The 25,926-nt window shown below is 40.3% G+C and overlaps 1 protein-coding gene across 5 annotated transcripts in view; it reads left to right on the plus strand.

Annotated features, from left to right (window-relative positions):
* Positions 1–25,926, plus strand: part of CNKSR2 (connector enhancer of kinase suppressor of Ras 2) — a 237,273-nt gene that overhangs the window by 587 nt on the left and 210,760 nt on the right. Inside the window, exons 1-3 of one of the 5 annotated variants that reach the window (XM_083501837.1) lie at positions 140–251; positions 9,242–9,583; positions 10,533–10,628. In XM_083501837.1, the coding sequence (XP_083357963.1) occupies positions 9,427–9,583; positions 10,533–10,628 (253 nt within the window). In that variant the 5' untranslated portion in view covers positions 140–251; positions 9,242–9,426. Of the gene's footprint in view, positions 1–108; positions 252–9,241; positions 9,584–10,532; positions 10,629–25,926 lie in introns of those variants that run through there. The other 4 variants (XM_083501836.1, XM_083501838.1, XM_083501833.1 and 1 more) reach the window with 4 other exon arrangements.

A 25,926-nucleotide genomic window follows, 5' to 3' on the forward strand; every position in this document is an offset into this window, starting at 1 on the left:
GTGAGGGCTCTAAAAGGGCATACCAGAAGCTGTTTGCATTAGGAGATTTTGTCCTCTTGTCGGTGGCTAACACAAAATTCCTTAGCCTTGGAGCAGCCACCTTGTGAATGGTGTTGTGTCCCTTGGCCAGCCTATTTACCATTAGGCACATTAGCCAGCCTCCCTGTCAGCCATCGAACTCACTTCACTTAGTGGCAGCGCATAGAGGTTCCCAGAGCATGGATAACTGTGGCCAAGACATCTGCATTCAGGTATGGTCACAGTGGGTATATCAGCCAATATACAGTGGTACCTCGGGTTACAGATGCTTCAGGTTACAGACTCCACTAACCCAGAAATATTACTTCGGGTTAAGAACTTTGCTTCAGGATGAGAACAAAAATCGCACGGTGGCAGCGGGAGGCCCCATTACCTAAAGTGGTACCTCAGTTTAAGAACAGTTTCAGGTTAAGAATGGACCTCCAGAACAAATTAAGTTCTTAACCTGAGGTACCGCTGTATTGCTCATCATGGGGCTTTTAAAATGATGGGATTTAATGATTAGATTATAATAGATTGGAATGCTTTCTCTCTTCTCTCTCTGTCTCACATTTCATTTAAAAGTTATATTTTCGTAGTCAAAAATGATTATTCTCCAATGATGTTCACCGACGATTCTTCATATTCAGACTCCAGATTGTTACATATTTCTGATCCTTACGGCATGGTAGATTCAGTCACAGGAGAGAAGTTGCTGACAGACACAAATCTTTCCATATCTGTTTCCTCATGGAGCAGTATGATCTACTCTTGCTTGAGGCATCAAGAGTGAAAATGTTGACTCAGGCTGTATGGATGCAGATTTGAAAAGGTTCCCTGAAATCTACAAAATAGAAAGGCAAAAAGAAATAAAGCTAAAGACATATAAAAATAGAGACAAGGCAGATTATTATGAAAAATTATATATATATATATATATATATATATATATATATATATATATATATATGCAGGTTTTGGTGTCTTCGGGTGTCTTCCCGTGTAAGAGTTGGGGTGTCTAGGCGACGTTTCGACGAAACGTCGCCTAGACACCCCAACTCTTACACGGGAAGACACCCGAAGACACCAAAACCTGCATTCCTGTACCCGTGAAAATCTACGAAAGCATATATATATATATATATATATATATATATATATATATATATATGGGTTTTGGTGTCCTCGGGTGTCTTCCCGTGTAAAAGTTGGGGTGTCTAGGCGACGTTTCGACGAGGTCTCACTCGTCATCTTCAGGCTGGTGCTTTCGGCTTCTTGTTACTGGAACAGAGCGGGATCTCAGTGTTTGAGTTCCTATAAATACTGTAGAGGGGTGTGGTGTATTGCCTCAAAAGTTCTGGGCAGAGGGGAAGTTCCCAGGCTAGTGTTCTTTTCTTCTTTTGTTCCTTAATTACTTGAGGGATATCTTGAGTGATTTCTTGAGTGATATTCTGAGTACCACTTAGGTGGGTCATTAGGTGTGGATTAGTTGCTAAAGCCTTCGTGTCTTGACCTCTTGAATTTGTGAAGAGTTTTTCTGGGAAGATGGCTGTACTGCACTTAGTTGTGCTTTGGCTTGGCTTCGTGTATAGGGGCGAGCTGTGGTTTTGTGCCCTGTGCCAGCCAGATCTGTGTAGGGATTGCAGGGGGGTGCAGCATCCGGAGTTGCCACTATGGTTTGGTTACTGGATGGTGTCTGTAATTTATCTGTGGAGAGGGTCTGGGTTTGGGTCTGGTGTGGTTGATTGGTGGTGGCGTTCTGTGTGCCTCTGGATCTGGTGTCGGTTTTTGTGGGGAGGGCTAATTTCCAGATGTCTGGCAGGCGGGACGTGTCGTCACGCTTGTTCATGTTGTGAGGGTGTTTCTCTATCTCGATGGCTTCCATGATTATTCTCTTGTGGTGATGTTCCATGTTAAAGAGCAATTTGGAATCTGCAAAATTAATTTCGTGTCCTGTTTCTTTCATGTGTTGGAAAAGAGAGGAAGATTTTTCTTCTTTTTTGACGGCATTCTTGTGTTCTGCGATACGTGCATTTATTCGTCTGTTTGTTTGTCCAATGTACGTGGCTGGGCAGACTTTGCAGGGTATTTCATAGACCCCTTGGTTTTCCAACTGGATTTTATCTTTGGGGTTTCTGAGGATATTGGCTATTTTTTGGTTGGTGCAAAAGGCTGTTTTGATATTGTGTTTATGGAGGATTTTGCTAATTTTATCTGTAGTGCCCTTGATATAAGGAAGGAGGGCCATGCCATTGTTTTCTTCCGTGTCTTGGTTTTTGGGGGGTGTTTCTTTTTGGATTAGCTTCTTAACCCTGTTTTGCTGGTATCCATTGGCGATTAACACATTTGAGAGATTCTGTAACTCAGTTGTCAAGTGGTCTTTGTCAGCCAGGCGTTTGGTTCTGGAGATGAGGGTCTTGGCTACGGAGTTTATTTGTGCAGGGTGGTGGTGTGATTGAGCATGTAAGTAGCGGTTGGTGTGTGTTTTTTTCCGGTAGATAGTGTGTCCTAGGGAGCCATCAGGTTTTTTGTAGATTAGGACGTCAAGGAAGGGAAGCTGGTTGTTGGCTTCTATTTCCATAGTGAATTGTATTTTGGGGTGTAGGCTGTTGAGATGTGTGAGGAAGCTATCTAGTTTTTCTTTCCCGTGTGGCCAAATTACAAAGGTGTCGTCAACATATCTGAGCCAAAGTTTGGGTTTGTGTTCTGACTTGTCTAAAGCATTGGTTTCAAAGTGTTCCATGTACAGATTTGCGATGACCGGTGAGAGGGGTGATCCTCTCTTTTCCAACACATGAAAGAAACAGGACACGAAATTAATTTTGCAGATTCCAAATTGCTCTTTAACATGGAACATCACCACAAGAGAATAATCATGGAAGCCATCGAGATAGAGAAACACCCTCACAACATGAACAAGCGTGACGACACGTCCCGCCTGCCAGACATCTGGAAATTAGCCCTCCCCACAAAAACCGACACCAGATCCAGAGGCACACAGAACGCCACCACCAATCAACCACACCAGACCCAAACCCAGACCCTCTCCACAGATAAATTACAGACACCATCCAGTAACCAAACCATAGTGGCAACTCCGGATGCTGCACCCCCCTGCAATCCCTACACAGATCTGGCTGGCACAGGGCACAAAACCACAGCTCGCCCCTATACACGAAGCCAAGCCAAAGCACAACTAAGTGCAGTACAGCCATCTTCCCAGAAAAACTCTTCACAAATTCAAGAGGTCAAGACACGAAGGCTTTAGCAACTAATCCACACCTAATGACCCACCTAAGTGGTACTCAGAATATCACTCAAGAAATCACTCAAGATATCCCTCAAGTAATTAAGGAACAAAAGAAGAAAAGAACACTAGCCTGGGAACTTCCCCTCTGCCCAGAACTTTTGAGGCAATACACCACACCCCTCTACAGTATTTATAGGAACTCAAACACTGAGATCCCGCTCTGTTCCAGTAACAAGAAGCCGAAAGCACCAGCCTGAAGATGACGAGTGAGACCTCGTCGAAACGTCGCCTAGACACCCCAACTTTTACACGGGAAGACACCCGAGGACACCAAAACCTGCATTCCTGTACCCGTGAAAATCTACGAAAACAAATATCTCACCTCTACGGGGAGGAAACCTTCCAGCTGACAAGAACCTACGAGAAACTAGAAATCCGAAGAGCCACCATCTTATGTGATCTCTTGTTCCTACGCAACTGCCGAGACAACAACTTAATTCCCACATGCTTCCAACTTAAATTCCACTCTAAAACCCCAGCTACCGAAAGGATCCTGAAACGAACTGAACTATCCCTAATCAGAAACGAACTACATAAGAAAAGATACCTACTAAACCAAACCAACAAAGATCTGCTCACTCTTCACCTCAAACTCTGTAACAAAATCCACCCTGCACTCTGGGACAAATGCAAACAACTAGCCGTCTGGAGAGCTGAAACTGAGACCTCACATAAGACAGACACACACACCAACAAACTCCACAAACTAGAGAGACGCCAGAAGCCCAGCCACCCTCCACAACAACCCATGAAACAAACAGTACATAACATATCAGACAGGATCCTCACCTCAACTGAAACCAAAGTACTCTCCAAAGGTTTCAACTTTGCAGTTACCCCGAGACGCATCCCCACGGAAAACATCATATGCGGAGTCGAAGCTAGCCTAACCAAAATCAACCCAGATGAAGCCAATAAAATCAGACTTGAAGTCACCAACATCCTCTGCTCCAGCAAACCACCCAGAAGCAATTTACACAAAGAAGAACAGAAAGCACTCACCAACCTGAGGAAAGACAACAACATAATCATTCTCCCAGCAGACAAAGGTAATGCCACTGTTGTGATGAACACATCGGACTACCAAGCAAAACTATCAAATCTACTCCAAGACCCTACCTACCAACCTATAAAAACAGATCCCACCACCTATCTGGAAAAAACCACCAAATCCAAAATAAAAGCCTCTCCTATCAGTGAAGAAATCCAGCTAAGAATCATCCCCAGAGAAAAATCATCCAGATGCCCCAAACTCTACGGCCTCCCCAAGATACACAAAGAAGGAACACCACTCAGACCAATAGTCAGCTCCATAGGCTCACCTCTACAAAATCTCGCTAAATTTCTCGCTAAGCAACTTCAGCCCTATGCAGAATCCATCTCTTCACACGTTACAAACTCCTTCCAGTTCATAGAAATAATAAAGAAGCAAAACCTACATCCCGATGACCTACTTGTGAGCTTCGATGTTGTATCTCTCTTCACACAAGTGCCCATTAATGAAGCCTTGACAGCCATTCAAAACAAATACAATCCCCCCGAATACATCCTGGACCTGACCAACCACTGCCTAACCAACACGTACTTCATCCACAATGGACAAAGATACAAACAGATAGAAGGAGCACCTATGGGATCACCCCTCTCACCGGTCATCGCAAATCTGTACATGGAACACTTTGAAACCAATGCTTTAGACAAGTCAGAACACAAACCCAAACTTTGGCTCAGATATGTTGACGACACCTTTGTAATTTGGCCACACGGGAAAGAAAAACTAGATAGCTTCCTCACACATCTCAACAGCCTACACCCCAAAATACAATTCACTATGGAAATAGAAGCCAACAACCAGCTTCCCTTCCTTGACGTCCTAATCTACAAAAAACCTGATGGCTCCCTAGGACACACTATCTACCGGAAAAAAACACACACCAACCGCTACTTACATGCTCAATCACACCACCACCCTGCACAAATAAACTCCGTAGCCAAGACCCTCATCTCCAGAACCAAACGCCTGGCTGACAAAGACCACTTGACAACTGAGTTACAGAATCTCTCAAATGTGTTAATCGCCAATGGATACCAGCAAAACAGGGTTAAGAAGCTAATCCAAAAAGAAACACCCCCCAAAAACCAAGACACGGAAGAAAACAATGGCATGGCCCTCCTTCCTTATATCAAGGGCACTACAGATAAAATTAGCAAAATCCTCCATAAACACAATATCAAAACAGCCTTTTGCACCAACCAAAAAATAGCCAATATCCTCAGAAACCCCAAAGATAAAATCCAGTTGGAAAACCAAGGGGTCTATGAAATACCCTGCAAAGTCTGCCCAGCCACGTACATTGGACAAACAAACAGACGAATAAATGCACGTATCGCAGAACACAAGAATGCCGTCAAAAAAGAAGAAAAATCTTCCTCTCTTTTCCAACACATGAAAGAAACAGGACACGAAATTAATTTTGCAGATTCCAAATTGCTCTTTAACATGGAACATCACCACAAGAGAATAATCATGGAAGCCATCGAGATAGAGAAACACCCTCACAACATGAACAAGCGTGACGACACGTCCCGCCTGCCAGACATCTGGAAATTAGCCCTCCCCACAAAAACCGACACCAGATCCAGAGGCACACAGAACGCCACCACCAATCAACCACACCAGACCCAAACCCAGACCCTCTCCACAGATAAATTACAGACACCATCCAGTAACCAAACCATAGTGGCAACTCCGGATGCTGCACCCCCCTGCAATCCCTACACAGATCTGGCTGGCACAGGGCACAAAACCACAGCTCGCCCCTATACACGAAGCCAAGCCAAAGCACAACTAAGTGCAGTACAGCCATCTTCCCAGAAAAACTCTTCACAAATTCAAGAGGTCAAGACACGAAGGCTTTAGCAACTAATCCACACCTAATGACCCACCTAAGTGGTACTCAGAATATCACTCAAGAAATCACTCAAGATATCCCTCAAGTAATTAAGGAACAAAAGAAGAAAAGAACACTAGCCTGGGAACTTCCCCTCTGCCCAGAACTTTTGAGGCAATACACCACACCCCTCTACAGTATTTATAGGAACTCAAACACTGAGATCCCGCTCTGTTCCAGTAACAAGAAGCCGAAAGCACCAGCCTGAAGATGACGAGTGAGACCTCGTCGAAACGTCGCCTAGACACCCCAACTTTTACACGGGAAGACACCCGAGGACACCAAAACCTGCATTCCTGTACCCGTGAAAATCTACGAAAACATATATATATATATATATATATATATATCTTACTACAGTAAGTCAAGAATCAGAAGCTAAGGTAGGCTAATTTATTGTTTTCTGGTACTGTTTATTACGGAGGCCATCACTTAAAGAAAACAATGTCTCAACACGCAAACCCCAAACTGTGTAACTGAAGTAACTTAGCCATCAGTTTTAAAAAAGGCAATGAACTCAAAAAAGTATATGCCAAAAAATACTTGACCAGAGCTAATAACTGAAATATAGTAACATGCTAGGTCTAGATAATAATTATAAGCTTTATTTTCTCTGATTTATTTTGAGACTTCAGGTATAAACTTAAGGCTCAAACTAGACAATGATGTGCAAATTCCATGACTGGAACTCTCAACAACATATTTTGGTTTTACAAAAGCGGCTGTGCTTTCCTCATCTAACCATGGCACAGGGACCTAACCCTTTTCTCCACTGCTCTGTTTCCCCACAAAAATCACACACCCCCAATCTTCTATTTGTCCCTGTTGGATAAATGTATGGGCTTGTAAACTCTGTGAAAAAATGGCACATGAAAAAGAGCTAAACCCCTCAGCCCCCATGCTACTCTCCTGATTTGGATTCCTACGACTTCCATTTTTGTAAATGGAAAAAAGCAAATATCGGGAGTAGAACATCTAATTTGATCCTGATCTCTATAATTCAAGGGTTCTTTCTACACTGGAGTAGTAAAGCATTTGATTTGCATGCAGAAAGTCCTGGGTTCAACACCCAGCATCTCTGGGTAGGGCTGGGAAAGTTACCCTGCCTGAAACCTGGCAAACCACATGCCTGACGCCCCTTCCCCAGTCTGGCCAGGACTGCTAGGACACGCAGACATCCCTTTGAGGATTGTCAGTGCCTTCCTGGAGGGCGCTCTGGCAATCGTGGCAAGGGGGCACAGAGGATGAAAAACGCCCTCTCCGCCTCCCACCCGGCGGACCAGCACTCACCCATTGGAGGCAAGGGATGGTGCCCCCTCAATGGAGGAGGGGGCTCTGCTCCCTGCCTAGAAATATTGAGTGGGCTGAAGGCCCTTCCTGTCCTATAGTTGGAGCCCTTCGGTGCCACTAATGCTACAGTGTGCCTTGCCGCCTGACTGAACACTCAGCTATCTCCAAGAAATCAATTTCTGCTAATTCAGGATCCATAAAACTGTAGCTCCTCAGTTTTACCAATGAGAACATCCCGTCTGACTAAGCACCCGATGCACCGCTTCTCCTGCAACTGCTGCCCTGCTTTTGGCTCATCTGAACATCAATTGTTGCTCTTTCAATTTGACTCTTGCCTGCCTTGAAGTATGGTAGCATCTTTTGTTATTATCACTATAACTTGACCCTCCCCCCTTCATTTCTTTGGCTGTATCCCTACCCTTCTATGGCCTTATGCCTGCAAAGCATGTACTCCAACATTGTGCTTCCTCCCACTCCAAGAACTAACACTAGTGTGCATTGCTGAATTAGGGTGTATAATATTTTTGGGTACAAAAAATGTGTACGAGGGAACATTTCATAAAGGACAAGTTGCCTAGCCTTGCTTCATGCTATGTAATCTCTTTTAAGATTCCTACAAACACCTTTAGACTGTACTCTGCATTTTAATACTACAGCAACAGATGCTATAAACTGCTGGGAAGAGATGTTTAAAGATTTAGTATGGAAAGGAATTGTAACAGTTATCAACATAGCTTCATTAAGCTATGCATGGCTTCTTCCTGAAGCCCTTGGTGTTGTCATGGAGACCACAGCCAGAAGAGCTAAGGAATACCCTGTGTACCATTTTTGTTCTCCACTGACTGATGGGTGGGAATATTGATCAATTTTATTCATCTAGAAAAATGCCTCTCAAGCAGACAAATTTAGTTCACCACAAATTTATTTATTTATTTATTTATAATAATATTTATTAGTTTTCCAACAAATTAAACACAACACTACAAAAAACCAAAAAAAGAAAAAACATACAACAATACAAAAAAACCCACTGCAAAACACTAACATACATCTAACAAAACAAAACAAAAACCATTTAAAACACAGTCCAATTTCAATATCTTATCTTTCTTTCACTAATTTCCATGACCTCCTCACACCTCCCTTTTTGTATTCCACTTCTATTAATTGTTTCAGCAATTCCTTTCCATCTTCCTCTGTTTTCTATCCTATAATTGTCTTAACACATTCTAACCTTATTTTTCCCTTTAATGCTCTATTAATCTATTTATACTTAATTCCTTCTAACATTTCTACTAAAGCCATATAACTTCATTCCAACATTTTTCTAACATTCATTAATTTTACAGTATTTCTGTAAATAGTCTTTAAACTTTTTTCAGTCTTCTTCCACCGACTCTTCTCCCTGGTCTCGGATTCTGCCAGTCATTTCCGCCAATTCCACACAAATTAATTTATTGGCCTTATTATCCTACTTATTAACAGGATATGTGAGATTTCAAAATATAATAATACTTTACAAACCCACATTGGGAATGAATAAACAAGTAGATTTAACATGGTATAGATTAATAGTGGAAACAACAAGATATACTCAGACTAAAATACTATTTTTGTTTATTAATATACCCCTTGTAATAATATTAGTTCTATACTTTCCCTTCTTTGCCAGGAGTTAAGATCAACTTTGGCTAAACAAACCACCAAGAGCGGCAGCTAAGATAAAGAAAGAACGTGAAACTGCTCAACACCTACTTTGCCTCTGTATTCACCCCAAAGTAAAACAGCGCCCAACCTGGTGATAACAGAATAAACAATGCAGTGAGGGAGCTGCAGCCCAATATAGGAAAAGAGGTGATGGGGGAACACCTGACTACTTTAAATGAATTCAGATCTCCAGGGCCTGATGAGCTGCACCTAAGGGTAGGAAAGGAGCTTTTGAATCTCAGAGCCTCTGATTGGAGGCAGACAAATGTAGCCCCCATCTTCAAAAGGAGGAAAAGAAAAGACCCAGGTTGACATCAATACCAGGAAAGGTCCCAGTACAGATAGCTAAACAGTTGGTCTGTGAGCACTTAGAAAAGGATGCTGTTATTACAAGGACCCAGCATGGGTTTCTCAAAAACAAGTCATGGCAGACAAATTTCATTTCTTATTCTGGATGGAGTTGCAAGCTTAGTGCATCAGGGGAATGCTATGGACAGTGTAGCTTGATTTCAGTTAGGCTTTTGACACGGTCCCCCTTGATATTCTTGCGTGAAAGCTGGTAAAGTGTGGAGTAAGTGAGTTAAGTGTTTGGTGGATTTGTAGTTAGCTGATTGACCAAACCTACTTTGGGGGGGGGGGTACGGGTGTGAGAGAGTATGTACGAGAATCATTTTGCATATCTTTGTAGACTCTTTTCAGTCATAATCAAATATTACTAGCTTGTAAAACAATGCAACTTTTTATTGCCTAGTTACTGGCTTATATAATGCTGTGCTACAGGTGAAAGTAAAAAATGAAAATACTCTGTTTTCTAAACTGAAATGAATGGCCATTAGATTCTGAAAGAGTATTAATAGGATAGTTTTTGAATCTGCAGTTTGGTTTTAAAGCATTCAAAAATGTCCATGTTATAAATAACTTTGATACAAAAACATGAGGTTGAGAAACCTTTTTCCTGAAAGTAAAGCTTGTAAGACTACAAATAGATATACAAAGCTGGCAGTGTTGAGATGATTATTTCACAAAGTGTTGTTGCAAGTGTGAATTACTTTTCAAAACAGTGCTAGCTAAAGCAGTGGTAAAAACTCCAACTTCATTTGAAAAATGATGCGCCATAGAATATAAGTGTTGGCAAACATGTCAGTATTTTTTAATGTGTGTATATACAACCTGCAACCTAACCTCAAATTGTGTTTAAAATGGCTTCAAAAGTAGAGAAGCACAATTTATTATTATGTTCCTTTCTTTTCTTTCAGTGCCTGCATTGCCTTGGGTTAATATTATCACCATGGAGCAAGGTACACTCAGAACCATTACCTGTCTGTTTAAGTGCTTCTTTCCAATGGGAAAAGGTAGGCCATATGCCACATAGCTATGTTGTAAAGATTTATGGTTGAATCCTCACCCAAAAGCTCACAGAGCTTTCAATGGTGCTTGAGGGAGCTCCAGTGTTCCATCAACACCAGTGATTTAGACCTTCTAGTAATTTAGGCTTTTATGTGCAGATGTTACTGATGGTCAAAACACACAGCGGAACATTTGGCAGAATCTGTTGAACAAACACTAAAATACATTGTTACAAATAACAAGAAAATGTGAAATATTGCAATGAAGAATGATTGTGATTAGTTGCCTGCGATTATTGATATTGTATTTATACAGAAACAGAAGACTTCCCAAGCTGCTTGTATTTTTACTTGTCCATACTGGGAATATGGGAAAGATAATAATTTAATATGTGGTCAATATTTGTTCAACAAGACAAGAAACAGTTTCTAACACAGACGTCTCATTGTAACTACTATCCACAGGAACTTTTCTTTTGTTCTTAGGGTCTTCTGTGTCCAAAGAATTTTTTTCATGTGAGTGACAGTACTTTCTGGTGTTAGTTATAAATGAATCTTCCTTGGAGGTTGGAATAAATGATCCTTGGTTTCTTCCCAGCCTCCAAGATTTTTGTCTTGCATTTTACCCTTACATTGTTTGTGTCACAAATCTTTGCATACATGATGCATCTTGCTAGAGGGAAATGTGCACTTAAATGAATAAAAAAAAGTTGTCACAAGGCTGGAAAATCGACCAACTCATTTTACTTTCACAGAAGCCCAAGCACTTTTATTTAAATATGCTTTCATGTTACAAAGGGCTGCTGCAAATCATGACATTTAAACAGGGAGGCTGAAAACCGATTGAAGAGGAAAATTGCTTTCAAAAGAGAGATGCTTGAAAATGGAATGTGTTATTTTGTCTACATTCAGTGAATTTCTAATCCTTCACTCTTAGGCTTCCTGCTTTCTCTTTTCTGTAGGTCCAGTTATTCTGTCCCCTGTGCCATCTGCCTCCTCTCAGGCCCCTGTTGCAGGGCTGCTAAGAGACAGGTGACAAGGGTGCAGGTTTACTGGCCCCCAAGCCAGCAGTGGGCTTAATGGGGATTAGAACTCTCATATTCTTTATCTCAGTTCATTTCTCTACCACCATACAATACTGTCTTGCAGGAGGCTCACCAGGGCTGTGTGAGGGGCTGAAGAGTATCTTGTTCAGGGCCCTCTTAAATCTGGTACCAACTTTGATTGCTTCCTTCCTTTTAATCATTTCCCACCTCCTCCTTTCCCTTCCACTTCATTTCTTTTACTTTTTCTAGGTCCTAGAGGATCCCGGTCCTTTCCAGCATTATCTTTCTTCTCACATTTATTGCACTTACTCTCTGGACAATACACAATACAGATAATTACAACCTTGCTGAACCTTCACCTCCCTGTTAATTTTTGACTGTTGGCACGTCAAAGTGCCAGTAAAGGGATTTGGGAACCTGGGACTGTGGATTACAGGTAATGCAGTATAAAGTCAAGCAATTAACATGTCAAGTATCAGCCTTCTGTAAATGAGCCAAGTTGATTTTTCTTCCTAACTCACATCTTTATCAATAACAAATAAAACATTGTTTTTAATTTGGAACTCAGCAGTTTGAGGCCTTCTCTTAAATTACCTTTAATTATGGTGTATCTTTCTCTGGCATTGGCATCAAGGGTTTTCCCCCTCTGTCCATAACTATAAATGCCAGAACTAAATAAATAAAATATATGTGCTTCCAGCTCTGGTCTTTAAAACACATTGATTTACAACAGTAAAACAAGCAGTAAGTCATTTTGACTTTAAAGCCTGTGATAACCAATTTTTTAAAAAAACAAATTAGAGTAGCTTGCTTGCTTGTTTATAGTTAAAATTGATCACCTTGTCTGACTTGAGAGCACATCAAATGTTTCCTTATTGGTATGGAAAACATTTAATCAGGCTCATAAATGTAAACAGATCTTTAGCAGAGTTCAGAGATAATCAAGCAGACCATCACCAGCTAACAGATGGATACGAGCCTAAACGACAGTGAAGTGCATCTTCATTTATTAGTATTATATTTTATTTTAAAATACATTTTCCTATCATATTTTCCCAACTGCCCCATTTACTACAACTTTTAGCAGTTTATTTTACCGATTAAAATCATGTGCATGATGGTTCTTGGCACAGAAACACAGTTTAAGGCTGTAATCCTATACACAGTGGGACATACTTCCTCAGGATAGGATTGCTCTGTTTATCATGAAATAACTTTCTCTCTGTGTGTGTATGCTACATAATGTTATATTTTGCTGTACTTTATGGATGCATTTTAAATATTCTGGAGGCCAATACTATTTTCAACTTTATATTTATGTATGAAATCAGCTTACACTTACTGTCTGCAAGATTGTGCTTAGGTGTAGATCATGTACCTGTTTCCTGAAAGCAGTAGCTAACTATCTTAAAATTGGGTTTTAAAACCCTTAAAAAAAACCCTTTAGCCCTGCCCTCAGCTTGTTTCAGAGAAGGATGTGGTGTGAGGTGGGTAGATTCCAGGGCAGGCTGAATCACCCTGATCTGGGGGCCACAGGGTGGATTAGTGTGTGTGTGTTCATGCACAGCCCTACTGAAAATAAGGTAGGTACCAACCTTGTTGAGTTTTTGGTGTTTTCTGAAAACACATTACTCACCCAGGCCTCTGTGAGAGTGCTGATAACTGGCCTTGAGAGCTGTTCTGGTTACTGAATTGGTGGGTGCATTTTAATTTATATTTACTCTAATACTTTTTATTGCAATTGTTTCTATTGGTTTCAAATTTTGGTTATGAGGTTGTGTTTTAAGATTGTAAACTGCCTTGGGATTGGTCTGGAACACTGTATATAAATGCCTAAAAACAGATTAATGTGTGAATGAACCAAATACTGCAGAACTGTTGCAAACTACAGTACAGTCGACGCTCGGGTTGCGAATGTGATCCATGTGGGATGCATGTTTGTAACCAGCAGCATTTTCAACCCGCATCTGCACATGCGCGGGTTGTGATTCGGTGCTTTTATGCATGCGCAAAGCATGATTTAGCTCTTCTGCGCATGCACGACCACCAAAACCCAGAAGTCACCCGTTCCAGTACTTCTGGGTTTCGGTGGTCCGTAACCCAAAAAAACGCAAACTGAAGCGGCCTATAACCTGAGGTATGACTGTACTTCTGATGGAAAAAGCAGTAAGGCACTGGAAAATACATTTTGTTATGATTTTGCAAATACTGAGTAAAACTTAATTTGTACCAGCAAAAGGTGAGCTATATCTGCTAACCATTTCATGTATCAGAAGAAAGGGAAAGGGCAAAAAAACATAGCTTGAAAAGTTTTTTGAAACAAAGCAAACAATAAAAAATGCTTCCCTTCAAGGCCTGCAACAAATCTCTCATTCCATACGCACACTCAAGTTGATTATCCCTTCTTCCCTTTTCTGGATGGCATTTGAGGTATGAATTGCCAAGCCCATCTGTCCCAGTATTCACAGTAATTCTTGGTTGCATGAGATCTGTACATGCTGTGCAGTTTTCTGATGGAACAGTTCGTTTCTTCCCTGCAGTAGTCTTCCTTTTTGCTGAATAGATTGGCTTCTGACCAGCTCTGGGTCTGTGACCTTCCAGTCAGTTGTACAACCTTGCACATACTGAATCCTTCTAATACTTGACCTGGGAAGTAGGAGCAAATTCTTTATCCTGCCAACATCCAGTAGCACTTGCCATAAGTTATTCCAGTTGACTTAAAAAGCATTCATCTTTATCTGCTTGTACTGTACATTGGTTAAGACTATGTCTGTTCTTTACTGAGCATTTTAAAGCTCATTTGGTAGAACATACAACCCTTAATCTCAGGGTCACTGATTCAAGCCCCACGTTGGGCAAAATATTTCTGTATTACGGAGGGTTAGAGTAGATGAGCCTCATAATACCTCCCCACACTACAATTCTATGATTCTTTACCAATGGCTGTATGACAGTGAGCATTCATCCTGATTTCCTTGCAGATTATTTATCAGGGCCTGCCCAATACATTTTGGCACCTGAGGCGGATACCAAAATTGTGTCTGCTTCCTTGCCAAGGAAGAAGGGGTGAGGGAAGATCTACATAAGGAATAAGGGGGGAAGGAAGATCTACATCGGGATCTGCTGTCCCCGTGAATCCTTCCACCCGAGGCAGTCATAAGGTGCCTCATAAGGTGGGCTGCCTCTGGTGTTTATACATATTCCTGTGAATCATTCACTCACCTCAGTTTTCAGTGCATTTCTTTGTCACTTTCCAAACTGCAAAAAGTCTGGATTTTTTAAAAATGAAGATGTGGATTTGTTGTGCAAGGGCAACAGAGAACTTTAATCATTTTTAATTGTGCAAGCCTGTAGTTCTAGTACACATTTGAATCCCTCCCACAAAATAGTGACAGTTTTGAGGCACTTTTAGATATTTTCACAATTGAAAAGACACACACACACACACACACACACACACACACACACTGTTCTGGATTGCAGTTCATATTTTCTTTAAAATGATGCACAGAGATGGAGACTGGGAGAAAGAAAATGCTTTCCCTATTAAATGATAAGGCTAGGCCTGGATATAAACAGATACAGCTCTGATTTCCTTCCAACAACTTTTCACACAACTTTTCTTGTAGTAATCCACAGTATAGAACGTGTGGCTACATTTTCACAATTGCTTAAAAACTTTATCATCAGGCTAACAGTTCCTGGATTGTCATTTCACACCACCTCCATAAAATCCTATTAATAATCTAATCTACATATGGGACAGACAGCTAAGAAAACCTCAAATATGTTGGCTCATATGATACCATTATTCTTGTTCTCCTGTTTTTCCTGTTTAATTTTCATTATATTCTCTTGCTGTTAGACTCACTCACACTCACACATAAATGATAAGATACTTTGATTCAGGTTTCCTTGTGGAATAAATTAAAATACCGTAGCTTGTATGTGTGTGTATTGTTTGAAATGCTTGGTTTAAGTGACACTCAATTAGAATATGTTCTACTTGGTATTCATATATTATAAGCTCAAAGCAAGACCTATTGTATTTCATGCAGAAAGTATCTTTCAAAAATATGGTAAGGACTAGTCTGCAAGGGCCCAAAGGATCATTCAACTGCTCGTCACTTAGATTTGGGAAGATCAAATTATTTAAGGGGTTACACTGAATTCACACTGATTTATTTTACCAATTCCATGCAGTTTAGGGAATTATCTAAGTGCCACAACAAATGGAACACAGGGGTGGTGTGGGGACAAATGCCCAGCCTACAGGTAGATCCATTGCATGGGAAGCACCATGTGGAGACAGGAAATTCCCCTTTGCTGCTGTTCTTAGCTTGATAGAGGTGGTCAGGGGTGGACTTTGGTCTTTCAAATTTCAGCAGCACCCTGTGCAAGCCCAAAATTCAGCACCCCCTACCTTTCGTCTTCCTTTCTGCTCAGTTCACTAGGTCATAGTTATGAGGCCTTATGTTGCCCTCTAGGCCCGGTGCCCAATGCGGCAAAACTGGTGGCACTACTATAAACCCTCCTTTGAGGTGGTACAACTATACAGTGGTCCTTTATTCTTTGGCAAGTATCAGAGGTCAGCTTCTGTAATCTCAAACAACCGTTAATAACAGCAAAGTTTTTCATACAACTCTTTATGGGTCTTGATCTTTTTAGAGAAGCTTCCTCCAGCGGTCCTTTTTTTGGCAAACAGCTAGAGACAGTCTGGTCTTCTTGCTATGGTGTTGTCATTCGGAGAGAAGGGATGCAGCTTCCATTGACCATTATTTTTCAGGCCAGTAGTAAAGGCTGGGTGACGATGCTTCATGCTTCTACAATCCCAGGGCAACTTCTTTTCTGTTAAGACAGGATCCTAACCATAGATGCAGTAAATAAAAATGTTTGGTAAATTGAAAAACATTTTAAAATCTAATTCCATAAATAACTTTCTTCTATAAATCTGACTAAGAATCTATAAATCTGACTAAGAAAGACTGTAGTTAACAATAGCCAATATTTTACTGAGATTTTTTGAAGTAGTAAAACGTAGTGTAGCTGAAAATTGATATTGTTTTGTGATGCTTAAAATAACTCCCTTGAATTTATGTCAAGGGCCAATAACTTCCTCTTTGAAATGAAAACTTGTTTGTAGACCTGGAGGAAGAAAACCTATGATCCCATTATACACAGAAGACATTTTTTTCTGAAATACATACAGCAGAAAGCCATTCTGGCGCAATGATTTTTTAATGCCGAGCACAGTATTCTTTTGAATTATATTTTTCAAAAATACTTTGCAAGTCCAATCTAATTAATTGAATTGATTTTTCAGAGCAGTGATTTAAAAATATTATCAATATAAATACATTCTGCATAACAAATGAAGGGAGCGGGTGGCACTGTGGTCTAAACCACTGAGCCTCTTGGGCTTGCTGATTGGAAGGTTGGCAGTTTGAATCCACGCGATGGGGTGAGCTTCTGTTGCTCTGTCCCAGCTTCTGCCAACCTAGCACTTTGAATGCACACTAGTGCAATTATATAAATAGGTACCACTGTGGCAGGAAGGTAAATGGCATTTCTGTGTGCTCTGGCTTCTGTCAAGGTGTTCCGTTGCGCCAGAAGTGGTTTAGTCATGTTGGTCACATGACTCAGAAAGCTGTCTGTGGACAAATACTGACTCCCTTGCCCTGAAGAGAGATGTGCATCGCACCTCATAGTCGCCTTTGACTGGACTTAACCGTCCAGGGGTACTGTACCTTTACATAACAAACATTTAAATTAAAGTTATTTGTCTCTATGAAGGCCTACCCCAAATACTGTTTTTGAAGATGTAATGTCTGGCCATTAGTCTGTTTCCACACTTGCTATTATTTCTAGAATGGACAGCATTTTCAATTATTATGAAGAATCCAGATGACTATTGTGTTACAGTATTTTATGTGTTGTCTTCACATAAGGACCTTACCTGTGGCTATTTTGTATTAGTATTAGTATCTGGTAAGTATTAGGCTAGACAACACACACTTTGACCTGGACAAGATAACAAATAGTCTGACCTTCTTTAAATTAAGCTAGCCTAAGTTACCCTTATTTCAAGCTCCATTAAGGAGTGATGCTACTCCTGGCTGAGCTGTTCCAAGCCTGACTGAGGGAAAAGAGGCCTTTAAAATGGAATTTGATTTGCACTACCCTTTTTGCCAGTATAAGTTCTGCCAGGTTGCTGGGTCACATGACTGAGCTGAAAGAAATTTGAAAGAGGTGTAAGTATTTTCTAGCCCTCTCCCTGGAACACTTTTAAGATAACTTACACTGGCATAGGTTCCACTAGCTTAAGTTATATAGGCTGAATTTCAGCTGAGCCAGCATAGCCCTGGCTGAGCCAGGCTAAGATACTTACACTGATGTGCCCCTGACTGAGCTGGAATGGGGGAATCGTGCTGGTATAGCCCTAGCTAAGCTAGGACAGCCTATTATCTTCTTATTCCAGACTTGCTTATCCTGGCAGATATCGGGTTTGCATTACGTTGCAAATTATTACTTTGGAGTACTTAAGATGCTTTAAATGTCACCGGCTCCCAAACAATAGGATATGGGCTGCCATAGCTGACTTCATTATGCCCCTGATATAAAGGGAATATGCTTAAAATAAAACTTGCATGTAATATGGGTTCTGAAATATAAAAACAGGGGTTTTCCTGTGCCTATGCTATAATGGCAATTCTAATACAATATAAACCAATAAAATGTGCACTGTTTTCTCTGCGCGGAAGCAAATTGCATTGTGTAGCTTGCAACAAGCTTAAGCCCCCTAGAGTCCTATGTTAATAGGATTCTTTGCAAATAAAACTCTTCTGTGAGAGCATAAGTAGACCATCTGTTTCTGCCCTCTGTGGCACTGTGTCTGCCTTCCAGGACCTTCCTGTGAAGGTCTGCTCCTTTAGGAAGGAAGCATGATCTACTCGGGGAAAGAGCACAGTATGTTGTTGGTCAGAGGACCGGCAAATGTCAGGCATGCCTTCAGAAAGATAAATGCCTCTCCTTCAGCAGAAGGAATATAATTTGCCAATAAATATATAATGCACTTGCCACTGTAAGATAGACATCGGTATTTTGCCAGTCACTGTATAAGATAAATGTTACGCATATCGATAACATAAGCAAAACATGACAATAATGGGCAGTTGTTGCTACATAGCTGCTATCGTGTGACACCAGGAAACATGGACCTCATATTGTAAAAATGTACAAGATGTAGCAGTGCTGTTTTCAGAATTTATGAACAGCATGCTGGTTCAAGGAAAAAAGAAGAATTCCTGGATGCCAAGATCCAAGTATGGGGCAAGTACTCTTTTGTGAGAGAACCCTAGCAGAGATTTAAAGTCACAAAGTGTACAGCAAAGTAAATGTGAAAATATAGGCTGTTGGAAAATATGCCCTTTAAAGTGAGTCCCAAAGTTTCCCTCTTTCTCTAGCATAGAAAATAATCATAGGTTTGGTAAGTTAAAAATATTTTACTTACAAACTCTCTAAGCACAGATTCATGTTATTTTCCATACAGCATTCATAAAAAATTGCATATGCTGTAAAAGTTAGAGAAGCACTCCTTGCTTCTTGTCTATAATTAATAATAACAGTTGATAGCATTTATTGATAAAAAGTGATAGAAGTCTGTTGATTCTTAATAGGAGTCATGCTGGAGACTTTGGTAGGGCAGGATTTTATACCAAGACAAGTGTTCCTTTATTTGCCACATAGTTATCAATGCAGAGAAGAACTGATTCCATGATTCCAGGTTTAAATATGCCAGACAATTTCCCTTCTTTGTACTGTAAAATATAAAACATGTCCTTCTAACCTACAAAATACATTAATCAAGATGTATAGCTTATATTTCATGACTGATCAGTTGAAGTGGTGTTGTGATGCACACTGGACTGCTAGAAAAGATGCTTGTTCCACAGGAAAAGTACCTGAAAACATGTGTTCTGATATTCATGGAGTAGTTCTATAAACTTGCAAAAAAAGAAAAGTGTGATTCAGGTGTTGCTATCACTGATCTTGACAGTAACATGATTCAATGTTGTCCTACAACGCATATATTTTATTTGCCCATATTTTCTGTTAAAAACAGCTGAGTGCCATACATTTCACATTAATCTCACCCTTTTTTTATTTGAGCATTTAGAAGGGGGGGAGGAGATGAATGGAAATGCAGCATTAGTCACTCCCTTTTGCTTTATTTGATCTCATGCATGATGGTAGCAGCAGTATTTATTGCCAACCATTGTTTCCTGCAGAAAAAAATTTCCCTAGAAACTCCCTCTGTGATATAACATCATGCTTTAGTATTGCACACAGATAACATCTGATTGGGGTGGGGGGGAGGTTAGTGGCCACCAGCCAGTGGTTGCTAAGATGAGTGGCTGCAGTGCACTTTTCACTGTCGCCAACCTTTTACTCTAATTCATGTTCTCTCCAAAATGAACCCTTTAATTGTGAATGTGGTGGCAAAAACAGGAGGGGGCATTTTGGAACAGCCTGAGAGGGAGCTGAAACTTTCCAGCAGCAATGATTTGAAACTGAGGATGTAGCCACAGGAAAGTCCATAAATTGTGCTCCGGGAATCTGATGTGAGCCTTACAGTCTGCTAATAGAGCTGTATTTGTCTTCACTCTGCTCCACTTGCATGTTGGTAAGCAAATATTACAAGATACTGTAAATCTCCAGCGCTTCCTCATCTAAAAGAAATGAAGCCATTCCTTTAGATGAGGGAGCGCTGGAGTCTTAGTGTTTTGCAATATTTGCTTACCAATATGCAAGTGGAGGAGAGTGAAGACAAATTTAGTGCTTTGAGTGCTGTCCTTGGTACTTCACATTGCTTGGGGGAAAGCATGGTGTAATTGCGTTGGAAAGCTCTGTAAAATTTGAAAATTGTCAGCTGTAAATGTTTGCCATTACTTCCATCTCTGATAAAAAGCAGATCATTAGTAGACTTATAATATGCAGCCCAATTATATGCACATTTACTTGGAAATAAGTAACAAGTCTATCACGTATTTAGCTTCTGCTACTGGCCAGAAGAAAAAGGGGAGCACTAGAATATCACACCCTGTCTCTTTCCTGGGAAGAAACCCATACAAGGAAGAGATCATTCTGGAGTTAAGTGAATATTAGGGATAAGGGAGAAGTGTGTTTGTCCTTGAATTTTAGTGAAAAACTACCTAATACCCAATTTTTAAACCAATATTCAAAATTCATATTTGTCTGAATCCGCAATGCAGTTCTTCATCCAAAAATGCATATATTAAGATAAATTTGCACTAAAATGCTTCTTGAGGACTTCTTTAAAAATTGCAAATTGTTGCCAAAATGTGGAGAACTAGATTGGAAAAATGAGAAACTGAGAAAACCAAAATTGACAGACTTGTCCATCCTTAGTTCATATAAATGCCTACATACAACCTTTCACTTCATTCTGGCCTTCTTAAAGTGATCTCCTCTACTGTTCCCTTGTGTGTCTTGCCTTTTAAGCATATAAGCCTGAGGGCATGGCCAGCATCTCATTTTGTTAAAGTTTGTGATCTGCTTTGAGAGATGACATTTGTCTCTAACTGTAGAATAAAAAATATAATTTGATAGAGTGGGTAAATGTTGCACCTAAAATTCTACATGGAACAGGCTTCCACGAGAGATGATGGAGTCTCCTTCCTTGGAGGTTTTTAAGCAGACATTGAATGGCCATCTGTCATGTATGATTTAGTTGAGATTCCTACATTGCAGGGGGAATAGATGGCCTTTGGGGTCCCTTCCAATTCTATCATTCTAACTCTGCAAACCTCCCCTCCGCCCCCCCGCCCCGTAGCTACAATATTTCTAGGGTAGGAATTGCTATTAGAGATGGAAGGGTCTGTCAGTTTTGGTTCTCTTAGTTTCTCATTTTTCCAATATTAAATTCAATTGTTTAAATTTCTACAGTTTTGTAGCATGCAGTTTTGACTAATACACACATTGTTGCTAGCAATTTCTCCTAAAACAATGCATTTTTGTATGTTATTTTCACTAATATAAATTCCCCATATACATGCCTTTTTGGGGTAAACTGATTGGTTGGAGAACTCCCTTCCAAAACTCAGATAAGTGCAAATTTTGAAAGATGGTTGCGTTTTGGTTCTTGTGTTGTTTCAGAAAGGGATAATTTGATAAATTCAACTCTAAATGTGAACTGGATCAAAATGTTCCGCCATCCCCAATCCTATATACTTTACGAAAATCAAATTTAATTCTAATATTCTATTTTTGTACAGTTCAGCATGTTCCTCTCCTCCTATTAACCAAACTTTGATTTGTAAGTGTCTGGCATGCTGGAGTTTAACTGAGTTTATAAAGAAGGGAAAAAAATCTGCTAGTTTCAGAAGATGTCTGTCACTCAATTGGAACCCTAACAGATTTTTTTTTTAGTTGAATGATGATCCTGGCGCATGCTGTAACTAGCATTTTAGCACAGTCTGAAAGCAGAAGTCAGGCCAAAAAATAATTTTCTCCCAGTGCCCTTATACTTTCTATTTTTAAAAAAACCTTACAAACAATTATTTACATGCAGCACAATCCTATGAATGTTTCTTAAAGTTCTGTTAAGATCAAGTAGACTTACTCTCAATACACTTATCAGTGAGTAAGCCATTTTGAACACAGTAGGGTTGGCTTTTAAATAGCATATTTAGGATTATGTTTCACATTAGTAATCTAGCAGAGCACTGCACTGATTCATTTTCTGTTTGTCATTAAAATATATGCTTCTGATTAAGACTATAGACCTATTCAATAGTTGGTTTACTCACACGCAAAGAACATGGGGAGAAGGATCAGGGCAACATGCACCATTTCTTCCTCCAGTGCTCCCAACCTGCTCCCCACTTCTGATGAAACACACATTTGAGCATGCTTATAAACACTCCTATGATCAGGAAGTCTGAATTCACTTAGAATCTCCCTTCAGACTTTTGCACTGAACACATGAAGGTGCTGGGGTTGGACCCTCTCCCTCAACATATTTGCTGAACATTAGTAGATATAATGACTAAATAAGGCTAGTGTCAAAGTCCAGTTGATTGATGAAATATGCTCAATTCCGTATATACAACCATTTCTAACACTGTATTTTTTCCTTTTGCATATTTCAGGTTTGTTTTTCAAATGGCAGGGCAAATCTATAATTCTTGTACTGCCACCTATATCCCCTCCCCTTTTTGTTCACAGAAACAGCTAATCTGCATTTAATAAAAGACTTTGCTAACCCTGACCACCAGGTAGCTCACAAAAGCCTCATTAGCTTGTAGATTGCTTTCAGCACCTCTCTGAGACAAAGATTTGTTGGTATGCAGCTCATATTTCCAGGCGTATTGGCTGTGGCATGGTGCAACATAAATAACACCTAATAAGGTGTTATATGTGTAAAATAACATTAATAAGGCTTTGAACTAAACACAACTGGCGTTTTAATCTGCCAACATGCTACCAGCAACATACTTGACTTAGTAGCAGTTATATGTAAGAATTCATAACAATGTGATCAGGAGTAAATTTATATTGTATTTATTCATTGCAATATTTGGAATAAATGAATTTGTTTTAGAACATTACATACTCTAACTCTGTAAGTACAGTGATGAAATATTATTATTTGGTTAGGGATTATTTCTGTTTTTCTAGTAACATTGGCTGAGTCATCTCCCAGTCTCCCTTTGAACACAGCATGGAAGAGATATTTTCTTTGGTATGGTAAAATACAGACGTCAAAGCCTAATTACATTATCCTAGGAACATCTTAGATCTTCATGATGGCACCCTTGTTACTGAGATTCCAGGGGAAACAGTAAAAGGCGTATAAAAGCAAATGGAGCAATTATGATCTTACATGCTTCATGTCCACCTCATGTTCCATTAACTATACAGTTTATTAAGTAGGCCTCTAATATGGAAACAGCACATGATAGGTCTAAAATCGTGACAATTCGCCTTTTTCTAAGCAAGGCTTCCAAAAAGATGTAGAGGCATTTTTAGAAGCCAAGTATTTATTTATTTTTTTGGTGGGAGACCACACAAATGGACTAGTTACTTCTTTCAAGTACAGAGTGATATCATGGTGACGAAGACTCTCAATGGTATTAGTCACTATGGCTGTGTTCTACTTGCACTGCTGAAGGCAGTATACATCTGAAGACCAGTTACTAGGAATCACAAGCAGGCAGAGTGCCATGGCATTTATGTGCTCCTTATGAGCTTCCCACTGGCATCACTGTGAGAACAGGATGCTGTTCTTATGTTTCAGGGAGTAGCAACTAACAAACAGATGTTTTTTCAATGAGATACTCGCTTTCATTATACCACCACATATTTTTAAAGGGAATTGTTTCTAGCTCCATAAAAGGTAACCAATTTGTTTAGGGGGGGAATGGTGCTAGAAGGAACAAAGAACAAAGTAGCATGAAAGACTTCGTGAATGTTCAGCAGCAGAGGCAATGCCTCTAATTCATTGTTTTCAGTTTGCATCCTGTTCTATTCTGAAAAGTCAAATGATGTGACAAAATGTTTCATAATCGTTCTTTTTCACCTGACAGGGCATGTATGAATGGGTAATAGAAAAAATACTGGGAAAAAGATAATTGAAGGACTGCCTGTGTTCACATTTACTTCCCTATACATTAAGATCTTCAAAAGGTTTTGCCTGTATTCACTTTTGACTGTTTCAGTCTTTCTGGTAAACTGCCATGACGCTATGCTTGAAGGGCAGTTTAAAAATATAATTATTGTTGTTGTTGTTGTTGTTATTTCATATATACCTCATTCTGGGCACATTTGCCTGGTGGCGTGTGGCCCACCAAGCAGCAAATGAGGCAAATTTCTGCCCATGTATTGGCTCCTGTAGGGCCTCGCAGGAAGGGGAGGGGGGAGAAGCCTTTGTAAGCCTCCCCGCTCGAGAATTTGGTGCCATTTTGCCCTGTGAGATTCCCATCCTCTCAGCCTTGAGATAGAGCCTACACTGAGAAATCTGGGTCACTGGTTGACAGGACTGGAAATAATGTGTATGTAAAAGAGTGGAAATGACACTGGGCAGGATTAACTGGGCAGTCCGAGGTGGGGGGGGCATTAGGCCATGGCATGCTCCAAGCTTGGGTTGGCGTCTGCCTGGCTGGAATCCTTATCCCGGTCACCCAGTTAGACCTTGCCAACTTGGCATGCACCATGACAGGATTCAGCACTGAACAACTCCCATCGAATGGGTTTAGTGCAGTCCATCCCCAATTCCACCAGCAAGCAGTGAGTGGAATGATGAGTTGATCCTGGCTCTACTGCCATGCCAACCCTTACCCTGACTGCTGCAGTCAGTAAATATTTTGCCTGTTTTCATCCCAATACCTGGTGTCCTGTCTGATCATTTGTTACTGTGCTGGGTCACAGAATCTGCCTGCCAGGGCGATTATATACCACTTTATACCAATGCAATCTTTAAGTAGTTCACAAAGTAACAAATACGATATATGTCACAAACAATGGAAGTGAAAAACTACAACACCACGCCACAAAACAACCTAAAAAGAAACAGTAGCACCCAAAATGAATAAATATTTAAATAATGAGTTAGTCTGAGGAGTTAGAAAAGTAAACCATTCCTTTAAGGCTGCAACCATGAACACATTTCTCAGGAGAAAGTCCCATAAACACAAGTGGTTGTTGCCTCAGAGTGAATGTTACTAGGTTTGGCCTACATGAGAGATAGCTGATGTTAACACAGAGAACTGGTCCCAGCCATTTGCAGCCAGCAGAGTTAATAGATGGCTAAACTACTTTGCAGAAGACATCTATTTTGCATTTACAGTGGTACCTCGGGTTACATACGCTTCAGGTTACATACGCTTCAGGTTACACACTCTGCTAACCCAGAAATAGTGCTTCAGGTTAAGAACTTTGCTTCAGGATAAGAACAGAAATCGGGCTCTGGTGGCGTGGCAGCAGCAGGAGGCCCCATTAGCTAAAGTGGTGCTTCAGGTTAAGAACAGTTTCAGGTTAAGAACAGACCTCCGGAACGAATTAAGTACTTAACCTGACGTACCACTGTAGTTTAATTTGAATACTACCTCCATTTTAATCAATCCAAGTTGAGCAGAACTTAACAGCAGTAATTTTATTGTTAATGGCGGCAAGATCTGATTCTCTTTATTTACACTGGAAGTAAAATTAGGAGACATATCTCTAAGGAGATTGCTACA

Source organism: Podarcis liolepis, assembly GCF_965112155.1.
Source record: "Podarcis liolepis genome assembly, chromosome: 4".
Taxonomy (NCBI): Eukaryota; Metazoa; Chordata; class Lepidosauria; order Squamata; family Lacertidae; genus Podarcis; species Podarcis liolepis.